Source organism: Catharus ustulatus, chromosome 5 (genome assembly GCF_009819885.2).
Source record: "Catharus ustulatus isolate bCatUst1 chromosome 5, bCatUst1.pri.v2, whole genome shotgun sequence".
NCBI lineage: Eukaryota > Metazoa > Chordata > Aves > Passeriformes > Turdidae > Catharus > Catharus ustulatus.
Window position 1 is genome coordinate 46,196,609 of NC_046225.1, and position 27,591 is coordinate 46,224,199.

Genomic DNA, 27,591 nt, shown 5'->3' on the forward strand with positions numbered 1-27,591 from the left:
TTCTCATGTTCTGGAGCTCCTAGTATGGCTCTGTACAGGAGGCTGCAGACTTTTCTGGTGTCCCCTGTCATGGGTGACAGCTTTTTACAAAGGGCTGAAAAGACTGCTTGCGTTTGGGCACTTGTCATAATTCTCTCTCCACCAGAGAGATAAGAATTAATTTCTCTGGACCATAAAGTTAGTCAAATAACATTATTTTGAAAATAATTTTTGCAGTTTCAGGCTTTTTTCTTCTTTGTTTTGGTGTGTTTTGCTTTATACAGGAAACAAAATATCTTTGTGCTTTTTTGTCTTGTGTAGTTACAATACATATAATCAATTAATTTTTTTGCATGGATGTGTTTAAAATTCTACAGTTAGTAGCATTTTATGAATTACTAAATTATAATTATAATCCATGAAAAGATAGAAATTCTTTTTGACATGATGTGTGCCACATAACTAGATATATAAAAGACATACAGTAATTTCACGAATACAAGCCGCAGCGTTTTGACCAAAATTTTGGTGGAAACCCGGAAGTGCGGCTAATACTCGGGGGCGGCTAATTTATAAACAAAAATGTGATATCTGCCCTTACCTAGTACCATGCCGATCCGGTCCCGAGCTGAAACAGTTTGAAATCCATGGTTTCCCGTTGTTCCGACGATGAACCAATCAGAGAACAGCTTATTGCCTGCCTGTGGATGACGGCTTTACTGAGGGCCGGGGGGTATTTTATCAGGGTGAGTTCCCGCGGAGCGTTCTCTTCTCGGCCCGTTCTCTTCTTGGTGAGTTTTTCTCTCGGTGCGTTCTCCCCTCGGCGAGTTCTTTCCTCGGCATGGCTGCAGAGAAGAGAGTAGCGTATGACGCGGAGTTTAAATTGAAAGCGATTAACTATGCAAAAGAACATGGGAATAGACCTGCAACTAGAGCATTCCACATTAATGAATGCATGGTACGCAGATGGAGACAGCAGGAGGACGAACTTCGTCTTACAAGAAAGACAAAGAAAAGTTTCCGTGGCCGTAACGCAAGATGACCAGAGCTGGAAGACAGACTTTACCACTGGATTTCTGAGTAAAGGGCAGCTGGCTGAAGCTTATCAACTGTCGCCATATGGATACAAGCCAAAGCAATTGCAAAGCAATTGCATATAGAAGAATTTAAAGCAGGAGTGTCTTGGTGCTTCCGTTTTATGAAGCGACAGCAGCTCTCCATTCGTACAAGGACCACGATGTGTCAGCAGTTGCTGGTGGACTACAAGGAAAAGGTAGCCAGCTTCCGGAGTTACTGCAAAAACAAGATCTCTGAAAAAAATACACAGCCGCATTGTATAATTAACATGGACGAAGTACCCCTCACGTTCAATATGCTGTTGGCGAGGACCATGGAGCACACCGGAACACCGACGGTACCGATAAGAACCACAGGGAACAAAAAGACATCGTTTATAGTCATCCTCGGCATTTCATCAGCTGGGCAGAAATTACGCCCCATGGTAATTTTTAAAAGAAAAACCCTCCCTAAAGACAGATCTCCAAATGGAATAAAGGTTGTTGTTAATTCAAAAGGCTGGGTGGATGAAGACACAGTGCAGATTTGGCTAACGGAAGTTTATGGTGGCACACTGGATAGGTTCTTTAATCAGTTGCCAGGACTGCTGATTTTGGATTCCATGCGTGCCCACACAATGGAAAGCATGAAAGAAATCGTGAAAATGAAGAAGTAATACCGGGTGGTTTGACCAAAGAACTGCAGCCTCTGGACATAGGTATTATTTGTTCCTTCAAGGCTAAAGTGCGATTTCTGTGGGAAAAGTGGATGATGGAAGGCAAGCATTCCTACACTAACACCGGGAGGCTGCGCAGAGCAAGTTATGCTACAGTCTACCAGTGGATAATAGATGCCTGGGGTAAAGTAACTGCCACAACTATCATCTGAGGGTTCGCCAAAGCTGACATCATTCCAGGACTGACCAGCAATGCCATCGCGAGTACCGAAAGTGATAACTGACGGTGAAGGTACGGGCGATACTGGCTCAGGTTCGCTGGATCCTACCATTGCCCAACTGCTGGTTTCCAATACGGAGGATGAAGACTTCGAAGGTTTCATGGAAGATGAAGCCGCTGATGAATGAAAAATGAAGCTGTTTAAAAGTTTAATAAAAGTGTGTGATATTTTTCTGTATTTTTTAAGTGTTTTCAGTCTTGTGCGGCTGCGCGGCTAGCTGGGCTCGCGCGGGGTGGGGGGGGACGCTGAGCTCGGGAGGCGAGCTCACAGGAGGGGCGGGTGGTGAGCTCACAGGAGGGGCGGGGCCCTGGGCTCTCGCAGATGAGTGGGGGGAGATGTGGCTCCGCTCGGTGCTCGGCTGCCAGCCTGCATGGCTGAGAAGCTGTTTAAAGGCAACGTGGATCCGTTGGGAGCGCTCGCAAAATGACCACACTATTGTTCGTGTCTTTTTTGGCTTGTAAATAAAACTTGCAGGGAACGGTGCCGCAGCTATTGTCTGTGTCTTTTTTCATTTGGAAACAATGTTTCCAAGGTCAGCAGTAAACCAGTAAGCCCCGGCAATCCATGACTGTGTTACTAAATGATGACTTTGTGCAGGTTTGCCGCGAACGAAAGTGCGGCTAATATTTGGGTGCGGCTTATTTATTGACAAAGACATCTAAGTTGCCAACGCACCAGAAATGCGGCTTATACTCCATGCGGCTTGTATTCATGAAATTACTGTACTTCTTTCCTGACTTTTGCCTTCCAAAAGGCTTATTTACTACATTTTTTTTTCCATATTATCTGTTTAATCAGTTCTATGGTGTCAGGAATTTAATACTGTTCCCTGAAAGCTCATAAATAAAATTAGACCTAGATATAATTAATTTTCATTTAAGGATGTATATGATCTTTCTTGCACAAAAATTGCTTTTCCCACACGCTAAAAATTTAATCATTCTGACCAACTCCAAAATAACAAATAATGTGAATTTGGTATCAAAGTATTGGTTGTCTATTTCATGATTATTAGATAGTTAAATAACAGCAATATCTGTCTCCTCAGATGCTCAATTAAGAATTCTTAAAAGATTTATAAAAAAGCTTTAGTTAATCAGAAAATTTTTTCGACATATTGGTAGACGTTGTTTTAAAAATGGACCAGAAAAAAGCAATCTCTTCAGAATTGTGCCACATGATTTGTGCTGGGTATTGGTGGATTTTGAAATTATGTTTAAGCACCCATATATAAATCTGGTATATTTTTGGGTTTTTTTCTGCAGAAAGGAAGGAAATATATTACTATTCCTATTAACTGCAGCATAAAAACATAGAAATAATAAAAAGCAGAAATGAAAGGGCTTAGCATATTCCAGTGTAAATAAAGGCTATTGCCTTTTTGTCGAAAGAAGGTTGTATCAAGGAAGCAAATCAAAACTGATAAAAACTAATATTATGGGGATAGGACCAGAAGGTTGAGAGGAAAATAATAGATTAGCTATTCTGAGCATATGCATTCCAGGATATATAGGGTGGTGACCACACCACCTGTAATGATTTATGAAAGTCATGGAGAACTGAGAAGCTGCCACTGAGATGAGATAAATATATTGCTGATAGAAAGCATGATCCTAAAAATTACAGCACTGTGCCAGACGACTGGCTTTAGGTCTTGGTAGTACATGGAAACAGATGCTGCTTTTGCAAGCTCTCAAAGCTTAGTCAGTCATAGAATAAGGAAAGAATATCAGGCACAAGTCACTTCTAAATCATCTAGTAAATTACAGACAGAGGAAAAATAGGGATATAGGAAGCTTAATATATGTAAAATCCAATGAAGTATTTATGATAGCAAAAATTAATAACAGAGTGGTTTGCAGAGTTGGAAATTGACTTGAATAACACAGGAGCTGAAAACTGTCCAAAAGACTGAACGTAAATAAAAGATAATGATAAGCAACAATATATTGAGCTGGGATGTGAAGGGCAAGAAGTGTGTAGCAAGATGTCACAGAGATCAATTTTATGTCTGCTCTAATTTAACATTTTCATTAGTGATTAGCAAATGATTTAGCCAGCATGTTAATGAGTTTCTTCAGAAAAAGATGTACTAAAAAGCAACACAGACCAATGAAATTAGTTCAGAGATCTAGAGAGTAAAAAATGTGAGGAAGCTATTTGATTCAAGAGGCCACAGAACTGAAGATGTTGTGAAAAATCTTTAAGACATAGATAATTGAGTTTGTTGGTTTTTTTTTTTTTATTAGCACACCTATTGTTGGGATAACAAGAAAATAACTGTGTGCAAATCCTGTTCAATAGGTGCCATACATCCACAAACAGATCCATGTGCCAGGCGAGAGGAAGATGGCAAATACCCTGGTTTCCCCTCTTGAGTGTTTACATAAGAAGTAGGTTGGCATTTCCACAGCTGCCACCATGTCCGCAATGGCTTGTTGTTTTTTGCTATCTGGCATCATCTATACTTCGTATTTTCCAATCATCTACAGACAGCAACATAAACTGGTATAACGAATATGAGCAGAGAAAAAGAAAATTTAGGAAAATGATCTATTATTTGAGTTCATTTACATGGGTTTTCTGGCTCAGGCAGAAATTGCTTCTCCAAGGAGTAAATCAGAAATCCACATTTATCAGCAATTTTTCACAGAGAAAAAGAAAATTGAAATGCACGTCTAGGATGTAGAGTTTGAATGCTGCTTTGAATTTTTTGCTTTAATATTTAGTTCCTTTGCTGGTTATCTGATTAATTTTGATTAACGTTCCAGCCTGCAACAAATGACCAGTATGTCTTTCATGTGACTTCTGTTGCAACTTTCCTTTGCTTTTTGCATGGCATGACTACTTAATGCCATGTTTTGTGCTGGGGCCCAGGATTTTCTAGAACAATTTGCAGAGCAAGCTGAAGGTTGCCTTTTGGCTGACTGGATCTTTCCTTTTCTCCTGAGTTAGTTTCTCACCTATGAACCCATAGTGACTTGGATTAGCGAAGGATCTGAGAGCTACAGAAGCTGCCATGCAGAAAGTGAGGAAATAAATATAGGTGGAGATATTAAAAAGATAGATAGATAGATAGATAGATAGATAGATAGATAGATAGATAGATAGGTAGATAGATAGATAGATAGATAGATAGATAGATAGATAGATAGATAGATAGATAGATAGATAGATAGATAGATATACTTAAGACTGTAATGGACTTTCAACATCTGAAAACTCAAAGCAGTGAACTAGGAACCTGAGCACAGTTGAGCTGGGTGGATTCCTCACATCACTTAATAGTCATGACAGGAAGAACTTTTCTGTTTGTATGTTGATTTCCAGACTCACCATAAAGAATTACATTATGATATTAGTTAAGAAGAAATATTGCAAAACAATTGATGACAACATTCCACTTGTCTGTAGTGTTTGCGAATTCAGCAATTGATTTCCACTTTTTGTTTTTGACTTTGGGTTTTTCATGCTTAAGCTGAGAAGGTTAAAGTTTGCTTTTATTCTATACATTGGAAACATGACAGGTTTTTCTCACATGAAAGGATCTCAGAAAGGTTACTGGACTGTATGTGCTGGATGTCAGTAATATGTACTTATGCTGAACAACTAATACAGAATTACTGGGTCTCATAACCTGTTTTCCCCATATCCTTTAGACAGAAGTCAGATGGAGCATGAGAGGAACTTGGACGCAGCTTACATGACCTTCCTGGTTGTTCTTATATGTCAAAATGATAACTTTCTTAGACATCTGAAGTGATATACAATCAATCTTTTAATTAAAGATGTCTCAATTTTGCTTCAGTTTTGTTCATAACTTTCCAAATGCTGCTGATTATAGAATAAACCCATGTCTACAGTGTTCCTTTCAGTAGCTTTCAGTTCCTTTCAACATTTAATATGTAAATTTTGCTGTCATTCACAACATTCATTTTAATGTGTGTGAATGCATATGCCTAGATTTTCAAATGCAGATATCTAAACTTATAGGAAATATATTAAATCTCTATTTAGCCACATACTGATTTATGGATGTGGTTCGGAGCATTTCAGAACTGTGAACACTCTCAGCACAGATGGGAATTGAGAAATCTACCTCACTGAGGATTGGTAGCTAGGTATAAGATACACTAATGTTTGAGTTTTGACATTCTAAAGTTTTTACTCATACATAGATTATCCTTATTGATATTATAAGACAAAAAAAGAAAAGGAAAAAAAAGTTGGGGGAAAAAGAGGGAGGACCAGTTTTTAATCTAAATGATACTTGAAAATGATAGGATTAAAGATCCATTTTCTGTACTTAGTTAAGAAACATATTAACAGAGACATTCCCCATAAATGGAAATAATCTTTCCTAAATTACACAGCTAGGTATTTTATTATTAAACAATTTGGCTGATGCTCTTTTGCCTGTGTATCTTACACTAAAAAGATTACAATTCAAGAAATCTTTTCATTTTCAGATGAGAGATACAGAGTGCAAAACAGTTCAGCAGAGAGCATTTGAGACACCTGGTCACGAATCAGTCCTCCGTGCTGGTCCATGGATAAATTGGAGTAGCATCGGATATCCAGAAGAGGGCACTTGTGGCTCTCCAGTCTGTCTGCTCAACCCAAAACATTGCCTGCACCACAAACTTCTTGAGTCTGGGGGGAAAATGCTGGAGAGACTCTTATCTGAAATGAGCTGCAATACTTATAAGCAATGATGGGTTGTGCGTGGCATCAGCTGGAAAGTTTGCTTGCAGGTTTCTGCTATTAATGGGCATATTTATCACACAAGCTGCTAGCAAAAAAAGAACTACATGTTTCAAGTGCTTTCAGAACTGCAGCTGATGGCTGCAGAAAGCCATCCTGGTACCAAAAGGACTAAAAGCATTTTCTGCTAAAAGTTCAGTCCAACGTATTAGACTTGATATGTATTTAGACAGTGACTCTTGGTGTTTGAGGGCAAGAAAAATTCCACTTCTATATTTGTTGTACAGGAAAGAAAAAGAATAAACAGTTGGTGGAATGTTGTACTTGATGCGATATAATTCAGTATTTGAGGTCTCACATGGAAAATATGCAAAAAATTAATTTGACTCTTAAAGTTATTAAAATCCATCTAATTATGCCTATGAAACCAAGGTAGGTGTTTGAGTATGATAGATGGAGGTCATGTTTATTGATCATATAGCATTGAAACCATGACATCTAAGTTCTAGTATATGAACAAAGCAGACAAATTTGCTTTGGAAAAGTCAAGTCGGGAAGACTGAGACACTTTAACTTCTATGTCTAATAAATGAGTTATAATAAAATATTATAACTTCTGGGGGAGATTATCAATGTGTGTGAAGTTAGAGGCAGACAACATGAGTTTTTCCCTCATATAAGCACATTTAGTAGCAGAAAAAGTATTTTGAAGGTGTCTCTGTTGCAAAAAAATCATGGTTTTTAGTACAAAAATTTAAATTATTTTAAAAGTAATTTCCAGTTTTTTTTTTTTTTTTTCAATTGGGAAAGTTCCGATGAACTTTCTGAACTGAATGAGACCATGTGTTACTGTGCAAAACCCTGATTTCCAGTAAAAACCCTCTTCCAAGAGTCACTGAAGATTTCTAACCATATTTTCCTCCACTGTTTTGCTGAAACTACCAGGACTGACTTCTGAGATATATAAACTTGTGTCACATGTCTCGTGTAGCATTCTGAAGGCTAGAGTTTAATGGTCTCCTGGGCTTGAGAATAACATTTTTTAAAACTAATTGCAATGCCAAAAATGTGTTTGTTTTACATACTTTATTAAACTTGAGTGGAGTAAGTGTCATGACAAACCTTGAGAGGTAGAAAACAATCATTGCAACATGTATTGACACCATTTAGTTTCCAATAAATTAATGGTTTTTACAATTGCATCAGTAAAACTTCACATTTTTGCTGGTGGTGGAGGATGCCAGGTGAGTGAAAATGTGTGTGTGTGCTCTCTCTGTTGGGAGGATGTAGAGGGGTGTGTAGCAGTGGTACCTCTCCTTTTTTTAGTTGGCTACTTTTTGCAAATTAGTCTTGCTGAATGATTGAATTGTATACATTTTTAGCAACCCTCCCTCCAGTTGCTATAGCAATGCTATGGCTGTCGTGACGTGTGAGTAAAGCACCGGCTTTTGGGAAAAGATTGTGAGACCAGCTGGTGTGGTTTGAATGAAAGGGAGAAGCTATCTGACATAATTATTTTGACCTAAAAGTTTGGTTTTTATGTTGAGTAATATTTGTTGAGAGAAATCTCTTTTTTCCTAAAAATCTTGCCTTGTTTAGTTTTTCCACTGAGATTTCAACACCTCAAACTAATTGAATAGTTCTAGATACAATTTATAAAGCAGTATCATCAAATTCATTCCAGTTATCCCTCTACACTGTATTTCTCACCAGTGCCCTCTTGAGCTCTTATTAAGTGAAATTTGATGAACTGTGATGATTGCAGGGTCACCTTCCTGATTCACAAAGAAGCTACTCATCAACAATATTCTATAAAGGATTACAAAACTAATACTATAATTTCTGCCACTCCAAAGACTGTGTTGCATATCTCTTCAGGTTGGCATGAATGAGAAAAGAAAATAGCATTTTTTATTAACATATCTGTACAGTACCTGTGGCTGTGATGATCCTAAATTTAGAGTGTCATATTCTTGACTGAAAAATAGGTAATGAGAAGAGAATAGCTGCCTGTATTCTCAGGAAATGAGAGACCTGGAAGATATATGACTGATTTAAGGGTCTACTCCATTTAAGGGGGCAAAACTGTGATGTACGTGATACATCAGATGAGATTTCTAATTCCCAAATTCAAATTTGTGTTTTAAAGAGTACACACCAAAACTGCAAAAAAAAAAAAAGGCTATATGGAAAATCTTGAGCGTACCTCTTCTATGACATGGTAAGGACATGGAAGCAAGAAGTGTCAGGGGTGGGGAGGATGTCCATGTATATTAGTAATGTGCTGCAGTTGTGAAAACCCATGAAGGTCCAGACTTGTACCTACTTAAAAACAAAAATCTCATGCATTTAAAAGTGCCAAGTAGATGCCTATTATCATGCACTTAGTTAATTTTTTTGTGTTAAAGCCAACAGGATTACTCATGTCTATAGGTCAAGTAACACATTTTAAAGAATGGTCGGAGGGCTATTACAATATTGGTGTGCATCCTTGGTGTAGGTTAGAAAGATATCAGGTGGTTCCACTACATGTCAAATACAAAGACTCCAGTTGTAATTGGTGTAAATGTTTCCAGTTTTTTTGTCATTACAAGGAAGAAAAAAAAAAAATAGAAAGTGTTAACATACTTTTGGATAGGAAGTATGGTTCTAACCAAAGCATAATTTATTTTTCTCTATCTTTTCAGGACATTAATTATTAGTGGACTCCTGACTGAATCTGGAATAAGCACGAATCTGTTCTTGGTCTATAATGTGTATGATGAACAGAGCTGGTACCAGTTAATATGTCCCACAGCTATATTTTCTTCAGCTTGCTAGAACTACTTTTTCTGCTGGAATGTTGTCCGATTTTTTTCCCACACAGACACTTGGGTGTTGCTAAAGATAGCAAAATTAAGTATTTACATTTTTTTGAGGGCTCTGGATGAGCATTTTTAAAGATTGTAAGGACAGCAGAAACATGCTTAATGAAGGGTCTAATACGCAACACATGAGATTCATTCAAAGTCACATGTAGTACTAAGGAACTCGGAAAATTACTTCAGGCTATAGGAGCCTGATGAGAGAACAGATAATTTCACTAGTCAAACCTTACTGCTGCTAGGAGTGAATATGTTGAGGAAATATACCTCATGATTACGAGAATAGACAGAGGCTGCCATAAGCACTGATACCACACATCTGGCTTCTGTCACCCAAAACATGCACACACAACCTATCACCTAGATCATTGTCAATTACTCAAAAATATAAATTATCATTTTTTTTTATACAATGACGTACCTCATTCTCTAAAACTTTTCCAAATTCTCCAGTCAACTGATAGGCATTTAATTCTACTAAAGGATGCTGGAAGGTTCAGAATGGCTCAAGAATTTTTGTAACCAGCTGAGTCATTATTTCTACAGTATGCAGACAATATTTCATTCACAAAACAAGTATGCAGGTACTCCAAGATGCAGAGAAACAATTTTATTATACAGCTATAATAGCATACTATAACCTATTCAGTTAAGTAATTGTTTTTTTAACTGGTGGAAACTATATCCTCTCAACTCCAAAGAGTTTTATTTATTCTTTAGTATCCCTTTGGCATATTGATTCAATGAGTATTATCTACTGTAGCAGCAAAACTGATGTGCATAAGGAGGTCTTTGTTGGTTTTATCTCTTTTGCAGTCTGTCACTATACACTGCCATCTCCAATAAATTTATTCTTCCATCACATATACACCCCAGGCACCCACTGTAGGTTTCCTTCTTCCACCAGTACCATACTGCTTCCTCTCCTAATTTGACTTCAGGCTCTTTCCACTAGCTTTGTTCTCTCTACTTGTCTCTTTTAGTACAAAACACATCATGATTTCCTATAATCTGAGAACTTTGAATCTTAATTACTCCATGTGTCTCTCCCTATATTTATTCCCTTTCAGTGCTTCTTGCTTTGCTTCTGTGAATTTCATTATTTGCCTTTCAAACCGGCTTTAGACTCAACTCTAACAAGAATGTAGTAGTAAGTGCTCACTAGAAATACTAATGAATAAACAGCCCAATTTGCTGTCAGCACTTCTTATCTGGTGGTTCTGGTTCTGATAATAATTCAGCAATTACCTCTGAGCAACCAGCTCATTCCTCCTGTGCTTCTCCTCTCAATTCTTCAATTATTTTGTCTATCTTCTCTTAATAGAGTGATTTGGAGAAAATTACTTGCACAGAGTTAGCAAAAATAGAATCATGCAAGTGCAGAATGTTAGAGGTTGCAAGGGGCCTCTGAAGCTCTCTTATTCCCACATCCTGCTTAAAGCTGGCCCAATAATCTCAGTTTGTTCACGGAGTTTTGAATATATCCAAGGACACAAATTGTATATCCTCTCTGGGCAACCAGTCTCAACATTTGGTTTTTTCTCTAAGTGTTTTTACCTCTTAGGATGTTGTTGCTGAGAGTTTGTGCTGTTCTATTGTCTAGGGGTCATTTCCTTGGAATCTAATATTCTTCATTGCTAGAAAGAAACTTTATACTTGAACTGAAGTTTACTACTCAAGAAAATTCTTTTTGTCTGAGAAATTAAATAAAAAAAAATTCTTAACTTTGGAAAGAAGTTTCCATATGAAAAGTTTCTAAGCCCATCATTAACAAATTAGAAGTAAAATAATGTAAAGCTGTCCTGATTGTTTTGTCCACTGGATAACAATTCAATATGTTTTTTCAGAAAGACACCAGGAAAGTTGTACCACATTATTGCTTTTGTATCAAGTATGTGCATTGTTTTGGGCATTCAGCAACTGTTTTTGTTGACACCAAAGTGTCAACAGCTGATTTTCAAATGTTAAATCACAAATTCTCCAATTTCTAAATGCATATTACAGGTAACTCTTGAGGTCAATACTGATTAAGGTGCCAAAGTACCTCTCAGTATAAGAATAAAATCAAGACCCCAGAACAATATGGGAGAATATTGTATGCTTTTTATCACAGCTGATAAAATTGCCTGTAAATTGACCAATCATAACTAAAATAGCATGCAATCTATAATTGCATCCATTCACAATGGTATATGCTCAGTCCAAGTGCTATGCAACTCCCAGTTTTGTAACCCTGGGGAAAGAGATGGACACTGCCATTGTATTATTATTGTTGTATGACTAAGATTCTGTTTCCTATCTATGCCTGTTTAAATACAGCCTTTAGAACTGAAAACTGAGTTATATTCAAGAGTTTCTTAGGACTGATCTGTATACAGTTTAGAAATATGAAGGAAAATAGATAATCTGCTGGAATAGTAAAATTATATAGGCCAGGATATCCCCATATCTCCCTCTTTCAGTCTGAAATGCTATTAGTTTGACTTGCTTTTAAACTCAAAATAAAGCTCTGGAAATTTCCTTTTGGATTAATTATTTTCTTCCCAGTATCTCTTAATCCTTCTTAGTCTTTTTCCTTGATCAGTTTTTAAAGATTTGAGTGATTAATCCTACCCATCCCAAGAACAGAGCTAAGAAGTGAGACTTTATTTTTCACAGTTGTAACACTTCCCAGACTAGGTAAACTTGTGTCTGTGACAGAAGCAAGACAATTTTGAAGCTATTTGTGAAGAGGTAGTGGTTTCCTCCACTTAGTTTTTTTTAAATTTGTGTCTTGAGGCAAATCTGAGCATTAAGAGTTACTTCCATCCCTTAATTTGTCTCTTTTGTTCTTCCCTTTTTGATTTGAGTGATGGTCTTGGTAAAATATTCAGAGCATTCAGCTGTTTGTCTGCCATCTGCTTCTTACCTGAGAGTTGCTTGTGTGTGCTGCCACATAGGAAGGGCTTTTCCTCAAAATCTATTACTTGATGCTGACATCTAAAATTTAAAAGAGGTTTAACCCAATACCTTGGTCTTTAAAATCTGTCTCAGGTTCATTTACATGCAGTTTAATAAAATTTACAGACTTACTAAAAAAAATTCTCTCTGTCCTTATTAGCTTGCTTTATCTGGAGTCACTTTTAAAACTAGGCAAGACTAATGTTGCAACGCGGCAAGTTTCAAACAAAATGAAAGAAATCTTTGATTACAGAGGTGGCAGGAGGAAAATATTGTCAACAAAAGTAATCATAAAGCAGCATAACAACTCCAAATTATATTTAATAGCAGTTCATTTTCATCTTAGCACTTCTCTTCCAAGAATCTCAAGGAAGGCTTTGGCTTTTAAAGCTACAGAAAATAATGTGCCCATTGCTCTTAGACTGTCTGAAACTGTTGTATCAAAGTAGTCTGAATGTCTGGCATGTTACGCAGTTTCAGCTTCCTTTGTTTCGTAGTTCTGAGTATCTTTTATCCCTTTTTGCTGCAAATAAAATGTGCTCTGCCTCTTCTTCTGAAGCTTAAGAAATGTAATTGACTTTCTCTTATGAATGTTCTTGATTTATATACCTTTATTGAAGTTGTTTTGGCAATTCCTGTTTTCACCAGTTTTCTTCTGAGTTACTTCTGTTGCCAATAAAGGCTCTTTGTCTTTAGGAAATAGCTGTGGAATAACTGAAGATCACTGAGGTTTTATAAAGAATGAATTTGAAGATAGCACCTCAGTCAGAACTTAAATTTGTTTATGTGTTTCTCAGAGGAAACAATAAATTTTAATAAATCTCCTTCAGACCGAATAAGTATGCTTAATAAATTACTTCCTGGCCATAGCCTGGGCTTTGGAGAGCATCCAAAGGAGATCTTCCAGTCTCCCTTGACTCTGTCCATTTGATGTGCCCAAGCTGCTGAGGTACTAGGTTAATATAGCTGCAGGCAGCTGCTGCAGGAGGAGAGAAATGTTTTTAATTTTCTTATTGTAGTGTTCATACCAATGTATATATGGCAATATGTTATGCCACGGCTTCAGTTTTACTGTATGTTTCCTCCTTTCCTCCTTACTCCTTTGGAGACCACATTGATGATTAGATCAATAACAAAGCTGGAAAACCTTGAACTGTCTGTAGAGCATTTTGTTTTTAATAGCCCGTGTCTCTTTTTCTGTGTACAGCTTATAGGCATAAATATTCAGAATTTCTAACCTGATTCTGTTGAAGATACTTTAACTAATATAAAAAAAGGAAAAAGATGAGATGCAGTTGAGTCAGGAGAAAACTTAACCTGTAAAAAAACATCCCACCTCCTTCTTTAAAATGACACCAACCTCCTTAAAGCAGTCTTTTAAAATATTAACAGAAACCCTTCTACAATCACTTCCACAACAGATGGGATGGAAGGAAAGGCAGGGTTCGGATCCCAAATCTTGCAGATTCCTGAACAAATGATGCAGTATGCTGTTGACAGTCTGGTTTATCACTGCAGAGCAAGGAGGCAAAATATAATTAATTTTTCTTATGCTCATCCTTGTCCAAGAAACGGAACTGGGAAAAAAGGATCCCAATAGAACATATTTCTTTGGATATGAGCTGTGTATATAATAAATTTGAAATAACATTTTTATGCCTAGCTTAATTACTTACTTGAGTTATGCTTCAGTAACTTTAGAACAGCTATTTAACTGTTTTTAGTTTAATTGCTGAGAGTAGCATTTAAATCTCACTCACTTCAGTACCAGCATTCATCACAGTCAATTTATATAGAATTATTATTTGTGAAAGAACAAAAATCTTTTTTCCCATCTCTTTTCCCCATGCAGTTCATTTAGGTACCTTGGATAGCACTGATCCGGAATTTCTTGGCAAACTGCTAATTATCTAAGTTTTATTATTCTAGGATTTCAAAATGAAGTGGATTCAGGAATAGTTAATTTTTCCTTTGACTCTAAAGTACTGGAAGGTGTAAGTTCTGTTGTATTTGTATGGGACCATAAAGAGAAATGCAGAGATAACCAGTGCTATAAATCTAAAAGTTTAGCTTTTACTTTGCTCTGCCTCCTCACTCTTGAATGTATAATGATATAACTTTGAGTTATCTTTAAGTTCTTCTCAGTGGATTTGCAATGCGAGGTTTTTTCAAATGTGTGGGAGAAAGGTGGGAATAAAGGTGTGAGTGTGTGTATGTGTACATGTGAATATGTAGATGTATATGCAGAAAGTACAGAGTAACTGAGCAGCGGTGAAACACTCAAAATCTTCTGGAGGTCTGAGTGGCATGTTTTATCACCAAAATTTAGAGACAAAGCAGGGATTTGTACTCAGCTGTCATCCAACATGCTTTTCACCTTTCCTTTCCTCAGCAATCTGTAATGCAAGAACAAGTCCAATGCTTAGATAGCTGCATCTAGTTTTATGGGGTTTTGTTGGTTTTGTTGGTTTTGGGTTTTTTTTTTGAGGTGCTGGTGTTTGTTTGTTTGCTTCCCATTTGAACTCATTTTACTTGATTCTCAAAAACTTGAATTGATAAGTTGACCAAATTTCAAAATAGGAAATGTTTGGTTTTTTTTTTTTTATTCTCTGGAAAATATATAAATAAATGTACTAGCTTTTATGAAATGCAAAAATAAGGCATGTTCATAATTTTCTGTGAAAATCAGCAAAATCATTAGTTGAAAATTATATTTCTGCAACACAGAATGAAAGGGCCACATCTTCTTTATAGGTGTTGCAAGTTGACATAAACATCTCTTCCAAACTTCCTGGGAATCAACAGTGCTTATGTAATATATGATTTGTTTATTTACACAGGTGTAAAAAAAAAAAAAAAAAAAAAAAAACCAACCAAAAACTAGTAGGAAAAGGCCCTGTGTTGGAGAAAATTAGTATAATTTTTAGATCTTCTTGAAAACACAATGATTTTGGAGCAATGTAATAGGTATATAACCACTGCAGATGTGTTGATTTTCAGGAGAAAAATGTATATTTAGTAAACAAAATACAACATCGATCTTATCTCACTCTTGTTAGGCTTAGAATCTCAGTATTTTGAGCAATCAATAGTAATTTGAAATATAAAATGCAAAGCCTTACGATGTTTGAGCATATCAACTTTCAAATTATACATTTTTCAAATGAGATATGAAAATTATAATCCAGATTTTGTTAAAACTTTACATGTGAATCTCTCCCATGATGTAGGCAGGTGAGGATGTGAGATTTGTGCTTTCTTTGTTATAAATTTTCTTAAACATAACTGTCAGAGATAACAGTGGTAATAACCTTAATCTGTAATGCACTTATTTTCCTTCATAATCTTTTTTTGGGAACTTGCATCGAAAAGGAAAGAACAGTGTTTATCTGGAGATATGAAGGCTGCTGGAGAGTGAACAAGGGGATTGAAGTAGACAGGGAGGAAAAAATGATTAAACTGAAGAGTGAGAAATGAGGTATTTTGTTGTTGTTTGTTTGTTGGTTTTTGTAGGTTTTATTTCTATAAGGCAGAAATGGGAAAGGTCTGACAGGGACACAAAAAGAGATGTGTTACCAGTTAAAGACATTTAAGAATGAAATAGAGCTGGAATCATAAGCTAATACTGACCAATCTTTTTTTTATGTGTGTAAATACTCTGTGTGAAAATACAGTGGCATTTTCTCTGTATGTCACTTTTAAAAACATTTACTGTTTTTTATTTAAATCATTTATTACCTTAGACCTGTTTCCCACATTAAAAAGCTCATAAAGTCACAACTGGTATTCTCCTCAGGCAGTTTTCAGCTTTTGGAGTAGCAAATATCTTACTGTGCTTCTACAAAATGACCCCCTCCCCAAACAGTAAAATGCATTTCAAAAATAATGCAGTAGGACATAATTTCAGCATAACTTGCTAGGTGTGTGCTCTCTAGCTGAAAGCACTTCATGGTAAATTATTGCTTTACAGTATAGAAAATCAAGTGAAGAGAAGATTACAGATTTCTCATCAGGAGGTACCTGACTTAATTTGTAGTCACATACTTGCCTCTGTGGTGAAACTAGATATGAAATTTGGAAAACAAAATTGGACTTTCAGGTCTGATTCACCCTATGAATCTTCTACTTTCTCACACAGACATAACTTCAGGGAACTGAGGCAGGCAAGGGCAAAGAAAAACCTTGTGAGACAAATTTGGATTATGTCAAGAAGAAATAACATGACAGAACTAGAGAAAGAGATGAGAGAGAGAAATGGTGAGTCTTGCTTAGAAAAGCTGAAGCAACTGAGGGAACTGTGAGGAGGTCTTGTGTGCTCAGACGGCTGTGAGGTCTTGAGCTCAGCCAGGGAAAAAATGATGATGAAATGGGGAACCTGATTCTGACTGCTCTGGAGAGCACTGCCAATAGCTAGTTTGACAGATAATACTTCCCTGTTCTTTGGAGGCTGTTTTTGAAGTCTGTGAAGGAATGTTGCTTGTTCCAACTCCTCTGCTAGTCCATGATGGTATCTTGCTGTTTCTAGAGAATCCTCTCTATACTCATGCAACAGCTCTGAAATAGATTTTAATGCTTCAGTTCTGAAGCTCTGCAGGCATCTCAAAAATGCTATAGATGGAATGTTATTTTAATTTCTGAATTGAAAACTGGGCAAATTTTACCCATCTGATGATGTTATTTATGGCATCTTTCATGTCTTAAGCAGCTGATTTTGCGGCCTTACGCTTTGTCAAAGGTTTTGTATGTTAGCCTGTGTCAGTATGAATGTGTGAAACTCTTGCTTGGTTGAAGTTAATGGAAGTTCCCTGTAATTTAATTCGGATTCTCATGCTACTCCAACTGTTCTGTGCCTTTTAAAAATAAATACATTAAAAAAAAAAAAATCTAAGGCTTCATATCCAGTAAGCAACTTCATCTTTTGGATTTGTTCATCGTCACCAAAGTGACAAGTTATATCAAAATTTTAATCTAGTAACTCAGGAAACTTCCATATGACTCCGGCACTGTAAGAACATGCCTGTGCATGGATCTGGCCAGCACGTATCTACATTGCACATTAAAACTTCTATTTAAAGGGCAAACCAAGCCACTTAATAGGGTTTTAGATAATCTCCACCTGTTATAGTGGAATAGTTCTGCAACCACTGAAACTTCTTAGCCACCAAAAAGGGAAAATGTGTAATTTTTTTCTCTCTGGGGTCTTCTCTATGACAGCAATTAAAGACTTTGTATTAACTACATGTAAAGTATATCTACTTTTCTACCTAACTGGTATGGATATTAACCAGAATGTTACACTAATAGCTCTGAAGAAATATTCAGGTTCAGGTTTTGAATTTTCAGGTTAAACTTTCTGCAGTTGGACTTTTTAACTATATTTGTCTTGATTTTTGGTACAAATATTAATTACATATTAATTACACATTTCCAAATTTATTTACCTCTGAAATAAAACAAGTAAACATTGACTCCCACCCTCCAGGCTGCAAATCTAACCTAAGATTAAGATGTCCAAAGCAAATTCAGAATCATGAAAAGTTATTTTGCATAATGTTTCTTTTAGCAGTTTAGCATGGCTTTAGCATGGCTTTAATTCTAGAAAAAAGGCACCTATATGTTGTATTTTCCATCTTAAATGTCAATTTTATAGTTTACATTCAAATATATTCTCCCTGTATATATGCATGTATAAAGGAATTTATGATTCCATCATTATGATTTCATCTTCTATTATATTAAATTATAAGTGAGAGATTTTTCTTTAGCTTTTAATTGCATAGAGGCTGATTTTTGAGATAAATTAGGAGAGAGTCACCTGGCAGCAGAATAAGTCATATTCTCCTGGGACATTATGAGACTGTTCATTCCTATTTTCAGGTCCAAGTTTTCAAACCCAGAGACTGGAAGTTCAGTTTACTCTGTGGCTGGAAAGAAGCCCTACTCTGCCCTGTGAGTAGACTAGTGTTTCATCTTTCTATGGGACACTTTCATTATGACAGAGAATTGGTATCTTTTTAAGAGCTTTAGCAGTTATGAGGTCACTTGGATTGTAAAGGTCATGCTCTCTCCTTTGTGTTACACAAGGTAGAAGTGGAGAAGGGAAAAAAGAAGAAATTTTGCAGAGACTTAAGCTCTTATCAGCTTCAGTGAGTTTTTTATGTGGGTAATTCGATCTTCCCCCTGCTTCCTTTTTAGTCTTCTCAGTGTATGTGTTAGCATCTTTTTTTGTTGAGGAAAGATAGAGATGAGACCATAAAGATAACACTTAAAAGTAACATCAATCAGGTAGAGAGAGAAGCTTAATTCAGTCCTTTTGAAGAAGTGAATATATTGGTTGAATGCATTATATTTTTTTGGTAGGGCTTTCTAATCTATACTGTTTATATAGGCAGAATTTGAACATATTAAAAAACTGAAAATATTTCTTCCAATTGCTGTCCATGATATCTTCACATTTTGACATAATTGTGAGCAAGCTTCTACATGCAGGTTGAATAAATGTGACAGTTTCTGCTTTTTAAAAGACATAATCTATCAGCTTTGTAAATTGCATTTTTCACAGTTCTGTCAACTGGGAAAAGTCTTTGACTAATAAGTAGTGCTCAGATTTAACTCAAGATGCATACACCATTAAACTGGCAACTCTTATCTGAATAAAGAAAATAAACAGATTAAGCAAGAAGACATTGTGGTGCTTTAATTCATTAATTAATTATAAGAAAGCTGTCCTGGTTTTGTCTAGGATAGAGTTAATTTCTTCACAGCAGCTGGTACAGTGCTGCATTTTGGATTCATTATGAGAATAATGTTGACAACACATGGATGTTTTGGTTGTGGTTAAGTAGCATTTGCCCTAAGCCAACGACTATTTCTTTTCCTGTCATTTTGTTCTGCCACTGAGGATGTGTACAAAAAGTTTGGGGGCAGGAGGAGCATGATGAAGACAGGTGACCTAAACTGGCCAAAGGGATATTCCATAACATGCAACATCATGCCCAGTGTATAAACAGGGGATTTACCTGAAAGATGGATGGGCTTTGGCATTGGTCAGTGAGGGATTAGCAGCTGTAGTTTGCATCACTTTCTTTCTTGGGTTTTATGTATTATTATTCTTATTACTATCACTGTTATTACTACTGTATTTTACTTTGTTGCAATTATTGAACTTTTATTTTCTTACCGGCTTTGCTTCTGGTTCTTCTTTCTCTACATTTCATTTAATGGGGGATAGGGGGACGAGAGAGGGCTGCATGATGCTTAGTTGACATTTGGGCTTAAATCATGACATAAGCAAAAGAAACACCTTCTTTGCTTTTGCAGTGACCAGTCTGACAGCACTGCAACAACTGTAGAATTTCAGCTTCTGCTTATTCCGTTGTTATTGCTGAAAGACAGACAATTTGCATTTTGTTGGAATAATATTCCTTTCTTTGTGGAAGAGAAAAATGAAAATACAAATTCCATCTATAAATAGACAATGATAGCTGGAAAATCTTCCCTCCAATATACGTCTGTGGGGAAATGAAAGATTAGTCTTTTGAGAAGCCAACTTTATATATACCAAAAGAATAAATGTCTGATTATCATTTCCATATGGCTGCAACAACATATTGGTTTTTTTCTTCCTAATTAAACTTGAATAATAGATGCATCCTGGAGGTTAAAGATGAATATTTGTTTTTATGGAACAAATACTGTTCAGTATCTGAACAATATGGAACAAATATTGTATCAATATACTTGCCTGTGACTGAAGTCTGAGGTCTGAATTTTGCTTTCCTGTTTTGGGTTTGTTTTTTTTTTCTCTTTACCCTGAGGGTCATAATCCTAACTTCTTAAGGAGAAATTCCCTACACACTTTTAGATCACATACCAGTGTGCTTGACTGTTGCTATGACTTAGGTCAAAGAGAGGCAATATAATTGCTGGGGATGTAGATGCCAGTTATAGCCCTCCTGCAGAGATTTCTGAGGAGGGAACCACTGCAATACCAACATGAAGTAGAAACAGTGAAATCAAAGAATGCCATAATTGCCTAGAGAACGATTGACAAACTATTGACAGGCTATTTCAGAACGAACAGTGCTCTCTGTAATTGTTTTATTGAAGCTGATCAGCCTCATATATTGGGAAAACATGTATGTCAAATCAAATCAGCATAGTCCCTTGATATTTGAATAAATGACAGTGCTACTGCACTTACCTTTGTCTGATGTGCACTTATGAAAGGGGAAAGGAGATGTGGAGGTGTTTGTTAATTACCTCCTGTGTTAGGGACCAGCTTTAGTGTGACCAAGATTATGTGCTAGACAACAAATTGTGCTCACTTACAACTGTTCTCTCCTGATTACAGCTGCATCTCAGTCATGGAAAACCAATAGTGAACATAAACAGCTCAGGTCACACTTCTGCAGTTGAGAGTACTCAAGATGATTCATGTGATTCTTCCAGAATTAGCTAAATAAAAAATAAACCTAGGTTTTAGTTGGACATTACTTGAAATTTTCTTTAATTATGTTGAGAGGAATAATAACTACTTATGGTAATGTAAAAAATATGTTTTTTACTTTATCAAATGCTCTGAACTGGTTGGGTTGTAGTATGTGCTCATATGAGCAGATTTTAAAACTCAGAACTCTTTTACGAAATCAAACCTCATGAGTTTAAAATATTACATACTGTAATTTGCTACTCCATAGATCACAAAAGCAAAAAATGTCTTGGGACTACCTTGTGTGTTTAGATTTTAAACAGACCTATGATATAAATTTTTCCAGATTTTTTTTCTTTTACAGCATTTTTTATGACTTATTTTCAATATCTTCAATATGTTGGTATTCTGAGGTTTCATTTAACTTAATCAGGTAGTGTGTACCTTCATTCTCAAATATTGAAGTAAGCCAGCAAGGGGAAGAGAGGTGCTTGGACTGTTTATTGAGAGAAATATAACACATATGTTTCTGAATACACTGGGCTAGTTACCTAATACATAGATTTATACTATATATTTCACAATTAGAATTATTCCATTAAATTATCACTGAAATAGAATTGACTGTGATTCTCAGAAATCTAGAAATGGACCATGAATTTAAACATATGCAATTATAAGTATTTTTCTTTTATTTTGTTTATGAAATATGTTGGAGCTGTTTATTAAAATCATAGAGTGCTTTGGATTGGAAGGGCTCTTTAAAGACCATCTAATCCAATCCATCTGCAATGATCGGGGATATCTTGAATTAGATTGGGTTGCAAAGAGTCCCATCCAACCTGACCTTGAATGTTTCCATAGATTGAGCATCTACCACCTCTCTGGGCAACCTGCTCCAGTGTCTCGCCACTCTCATAGTAAACAATTTCTTCCCTGCAGTCTGATTCTACCTTCTTTTAGTTTAAAGCCATTACTCCATGTCCTATCTCCACAATGCCTACTAAAAAGTCTGTTTCCATGTTTTGTATAAAACCCTTTAAGTACTGAAAGGCCTCAGTGAGGTCTCCCAAGAGCCTTCTCTTCTCCAGGTTGAACAAACCCAAGTCCATCAGGCTTCCCTCATAGTAGAGGTGCTCCATCCCTCTGATTGTGTTTGTGTACAGCTCTGGACTTCAACAGGTCCATGTCCTTCCTGTGTTGGGGACCCCAGAGCTGGATGCTCCAGCTCCAGTGTTCCAGCTGGGGTCTCACCAAAACAGAGCAGAGGGGCAGAGTCGCCTCCCTCCCCTGCTGCCCACGGTGCTTTGGGTGCAGCCCAGGACACGTTTGGCTTTCTGGGCTGTGACTGCACATGGCTGGGCCATGTCCAGCTTCTCACAGCATCCCCAAGTCCTTCTTGACAGGGCTGCTCTGGATCTGCTCATCCCCAGCCTCTGTTGATACTGGGGATTGCTCCAACCCAGGTGCAGCACCTTGTACTTGGTCTTGTTAAACCTCAGGAGATTCCCATGTGCCCACTTCTCATGCTTGTCCAAGTCCCTCTGGATGGCATCCTGTCTCTCAAGTGTGTCAACTCCACCACTCAGCTCAGAAATATACAGTGATAAAAATGGGAGTTGATTATTTTATAAATGTCTTAAGGTTCAAATAGCTTCTTTGGTGAAATAGAACAGAAAATATTTCCTGCTTTTATTTCCTTTGGAATGATTTTTTTCATTATTTCTGAATTTCACAGGGAAACTTCATATGTAAAATGGTTATTCTACAGCTCCCATACACCTTATTGAATACTGAAATATCAGCATTAGGAACTCTTTAAAATGATAATTACTTTGCCACATTAAAGAGCACGAAATATCCTTTTCAAGGTCCTGATTAAAATAATACATGATTTTACATTTCTTCGTGCATGTGCTGCTAGAAATTTGTATAAGCAATAAGTGTTTATACACTTGGAAACTTAAACATCAATGTTGCTTGAAGATAGTTGAAAGTCGTTAAATTAGGATATGGTAAAGATACTGTACTTCTCCTGTCTTTATTTCCTGTCCAGAGACTTTTCTTTCCCAAGTGTTCTATCCTCCATTGAGGGCAGAAACTCTTTTCTGTCTGATAATGAAGTACATATGCAAAAGGGATTCCAACATTTTTCCAAACCACTGGGTATTGATGACAATACAATTATTAAAAATAAATTTTTGAAAATATTTGCTGCTTGATTTTCTCAGAATTACTTTTTCTTAGAAAGCTGAAAATTTATGTTTAAGGCACAGTTTTGGAGTAGATAAAAGGGATTTTGTTTTCTTAATATTATCCAAACTGGAGTGACATATTTCTCCACTTGTAACATTTTGAACCTCTCTTTTGAGGTTAAGTTAGTCTAAGAGAACTTTTTATATACCAAAATGTTTTTATTTTAAACTCTACAGTACATAAAATTCAAGGCATGTAATTCATTAATGATAACATGTCATATCTCTTAAAACTTCATCCCACTTTTTTATAGGCAGTATTTCTACAACAATGTATTGTCAATGTTTTAGACCAACATGCAATTGGTGATCAAGAAGAATTTACTAACTTTTTGCATTCATGTGTATGTCCTTTGGAATTTATAACTCTGAGAAGCAATAAGAATATGCACCCAGGAAAGAATAAAAAAGTCTTTAACAAACCAGAGATAGTCTCTGTTATAAACCACAAATTGCCATAAATTACAGTTTCAATATCACTTTCATAAGTGTGGCCACCATAATTGTGCTGCCTGACTGAATTATTTTTAAAGCACATTACTGCTTAAATGGCAGATAGATGCAACTTTTCCCTGTTAAACAAGTGAATTTCAGCAAATCATTTCTTCAAGTATTTTCACTTGGAAGAAGCACAGATTCATTAGGAAAGACTAAGAAAAAACATTGTTCTTTTCCATGCAGCTCTTTCCTTGTGTGAAATAGTTTTTCTCTCTTGCTGAGCCCAAATGATGGTTGAAAAAAGACACAAGGGCAAATTAACTAAAAATAGTAAGACAGAACTGTGCAGGAAGAAATAAGAGAAAAGACTGAGGGAAGAAAAAGGCAACTAAAGAAACACAAAAAACAGAAGGACTATACTGAAAACAACTGTCAAGAGGAAAAGATAAACTAATACAGGAAAGAGTAAAATCAAATGATAATTTATTAGATTTCTTCAGCTGCTGTTAATTTTGTTTGAAATACTTTCTTGTAGCAGTAATTCTCTTATAGGTCCTAACTTTGTGTAATACACAATACAAATAAATGTAAAGTATTAAACAATTAGAAAAATATTATTAAATACAGCATTTATAAAAAAAAAATCCCCTTTTTAGGCAAAGTACAGTAATTTCATGACCATAAGATGCACCAGACTATAAGGCGCAGCCCCCGGGAGTTGGCAAAATTTGCAACTTTGTAGATCATCTAAGGCACACCGGACTATAAGGCGCACATTTTTTTTGCAGTGAGGCTCCGCCCCCAGCTCCCCCTGCGCAGTTGCTGGCCAAGGCCCTGCCTCAACCCGGCAGCCATGGGCCCCCAGGCCCGCCCGGACCCGACAGGGGTGGCGCTGTGGGCCCCAGGGTCCGCCTGGACCCGGGAGGGGCGGCGCCGCGGGCCCCTGGGCCCGCCCCCACCCGGCGTCATGGGCCCCCGGGCCCGCCTCCACCTGGCTGCCGTGGCACTGCGGGCTCCCCCCATGGTTCACGGCTCACACTTCCGGGTGGCAAATGTCACAACTTTGTACATTATATAAGGCGCACCAGACTATAAGGTGCACTTCCGGGTTCGGGGGAAAATTTTAGTCAAAAGGGTGTGAAATATAATATTAGAAAAATTAGATTTTAGTTAAACTTAAATAATGATTGATTGTCTGTCATCTTATATTTGCTCAGCTGTGCTTACAATGGGAAAAGACGAAACTGGTAGGTAGGCCTGAAGAAGCACGAACAATCGCAACCAGAAACCCATTCTTTGAAAAATTGGAATATCCCCAGAAATCATTTGTATTGTCATTATTAGAAAAGGGTCGAAAGTTCAGGGCGAGAAAGACTCGCCTTACTTCCTTCTTTTAGGACCCATCCTGACAGAAACAACCCCAGACTTAGTTTAGGAAGCCATTTACGCATGATTAATAGCCATTCAAGCTAATTACCATAGGAAGCAGGGAATGGGAGGGGCTAGTATTATGAATATGTATTTGTCTGAATCTTTTGTCAATAAATAGGCTCTGTGATCATCTGTGATTTTGCAGTGCGTATTAGGGGGTTATCCCACGCTGCTGCCCAGCACTGAATAAAACATACACTTTCAAACTTTGAATTGTTAGAAGTCTTTTGTCCGTCACAGTTGAGTATCCGTACTAGACCAATACTCATATTTTGGTAAATCAGGTGTGCCTTGTAGTCGTGAAATTACTGTAATTTATTTAAACTTATTAAACTTATTAATTTATTTAAACTTATTTAAACTTGATGTCATTGTATCACTGGGATTTAGATATGCATAATGGTTATGTGTCTATAGCAAACCGATGATTAAAATAATGTTATTTTATAATTTAAAATATAGTTCAAGTTAAATTAAGGAAACCCACCTTTTAAAAGGATGAGGATATGTCTAATCTGGCTAGATGTGAGGAAACATATTTATATGTATCAGGTGGTTGGGACTGTCTTGTTTCTCAAACCCTGATAAATTTATGTCAGCAAAATTATACTGATGAGCTACTTCTGTTTTTCACAAAATGGTACAGGCTCAGGATCTTGTTTTTCTTGTTGGACTGAAAGTCACTTTCTGATTTCTGTGCCTGTTCTGTTTATCTTTTATGTGTGCTGTGAAATACTCACTGTGCAAATATTTGCTCTGCAAATCTTTCCCTTCATTGTGAATTTATTTATGCTGTCCTGGTTTAACCCCAGCCTTCAACAGATCCACTTGCTCAATCCCCCTGATGGGATGGAGGGAAGAATTAGAAGGGAAAAATGAGAAATCTCATATGTTGAGATAAAGACAGCCTAATAGGGAAGGCAAAAGTGTGTACCCAAGCAAAGGAAAGAGAGGAATTCAATTACCTCTTCCAATGGGCAGTCAGGTGTTCAGCCAGCTCCAGGGAAACAGGCCTCCATCAGACGAGGGTGACTTGGGAAGACAAGTGACATGATTCCAAATGCCCCCCTCACCTTCCTTCTTCTTCCCCCCACATGATATACATGATATACATGGTATACATTATATACTCAGGTGGTATCACATGGTGTGGAATATCCTTGGGTCGGCTGGAGTCAGCTGTCCTGGCTGCTTCCCCTCCCAACTCTTTGTGCACCCCCAGGCCCCTCACAGGTGAGGTGGGGTAGGGTGAGGAACAGAAAAAGCGTTGACTCTGTGCAAGCACTGCTCAGAAATAGCAGAAGTTATCAGCACTGTTTTCAGCACAAAACCAAAACATCACTGCATACCAGCTACTGTCAGAAAACCCCCTTTGTTCTACCCTAGCAAAAACTAGCAGAGATGTAGAACTAAAAACCAAGAACATCAATTCAGTAGTTTTCCCTGACTGTACTCCCTGCAACAGACTGAGGATAAACAAAACAGAAGGTCATCAGCTGATCTGAAAACACACAAATGCATTTTTGAATTCTTAATTTAGGAAGATGAAACCTATGCTATAAATTCTGAAATATCTAGTAAAGCTGACAGGCTTATCAGTTGGCAAGGAAATCAGTCTGGCTGTCATTGGCTTTAGCACACTTTCTTGTGAACTGAGAGAGTGATGAGATTTTCTCCAAGGACATGAAAGGCAAGCTTAAAAGTGGGGAAGTAGAGTGCTATAGTTAAAATATGAAGAGTTATAGACAAGTATTTAAAGGGTGAAAAGAAAGCCACTAATATCATATATTTCTACAACTAAATCTATTAATTTTTTTTGTTTTCTTTTTCTTTTTTCATTTTTAGAAAAGGAAACTTATTGTTTGAGAGCAGTAGTTTCTAAATAGGTGATTACACAATTTGCTTAGGATTGTGTAAACTACCAAATGTTTCAACTGATTTTTCTCACAAAAGTTTTCCATTTGCTAAGTAAGTACAGTGGGAGAGTTGGTATTCTACATACTGATGTATTGCATTGATACTACTTACATCATATCATGTTTTAACGTGCAATCTGGTTGCACCTGCCCTTTTGGAAGACTGTTTTGGTGGGCCCAGTTATAGAAATATGATTCTAATTCACGAGCTGTGCAGTAAAGACACTAGCTGTTTTGTCCATTGATGCTGCACCAAATGGGTAAAAGGTAAAATCCTTTCTGCGTGGGAAGTTGTGAGATGGTTCCTGGGGCACATCTGAAGTGGTTCCTGATTGTTTTACAAGTTGGCTCCAAGAAGCTCCAGCAACTGCCTCTGAAGAAACTGCTTTGGCCACAGCTAAACCTGACCCACAACAGCTTTCCTCCCTCTTTGATCAAACAGAAGAACCCAAAAGCCTTAGCAATTTATCCTGCAGATATTACTGAAATACCAAATTGTCTTTGTGAGGACATGAGAAACGGAGACTGCAGAAGGAAGGGGAATTTTCAAAAAGATTAGAAGTCCATTTACATAGAGATCTCATCCGTTTTGGGCACTGAGGCTCAGGAGAATTGTGGGA

General features: G+C 36.9%; 1 protein-coding gene across 2 annotated transcripts in view; it reads left to right on the top strand.

Moving 5' to 3' along the window:
* The window catches only part of SGCZ (sarcoglycan zeta), a 430,920-nt gene that overhangs the window by 34,476 nt on the left and 368,853 nt on the right, over positions 1-27,591 (top strand). Inside the window, exon 2 of one of the 2 annotated variants that reach the window (XM_033060385.2) lies at positions 18,378-18,449. The exons of the other annotated variant lie outside the window; for it this stretch is intronic. Within the exon in view, the coding sequence (XP_032916276.1) occupies positions 18,378-18,449 (72 nt within the window). The remainder of the gene's footprint in view (positions 1-18,377; positions 18,450-27,591) is intronic. 2 annotated transcript variants of the gene reach the window in all.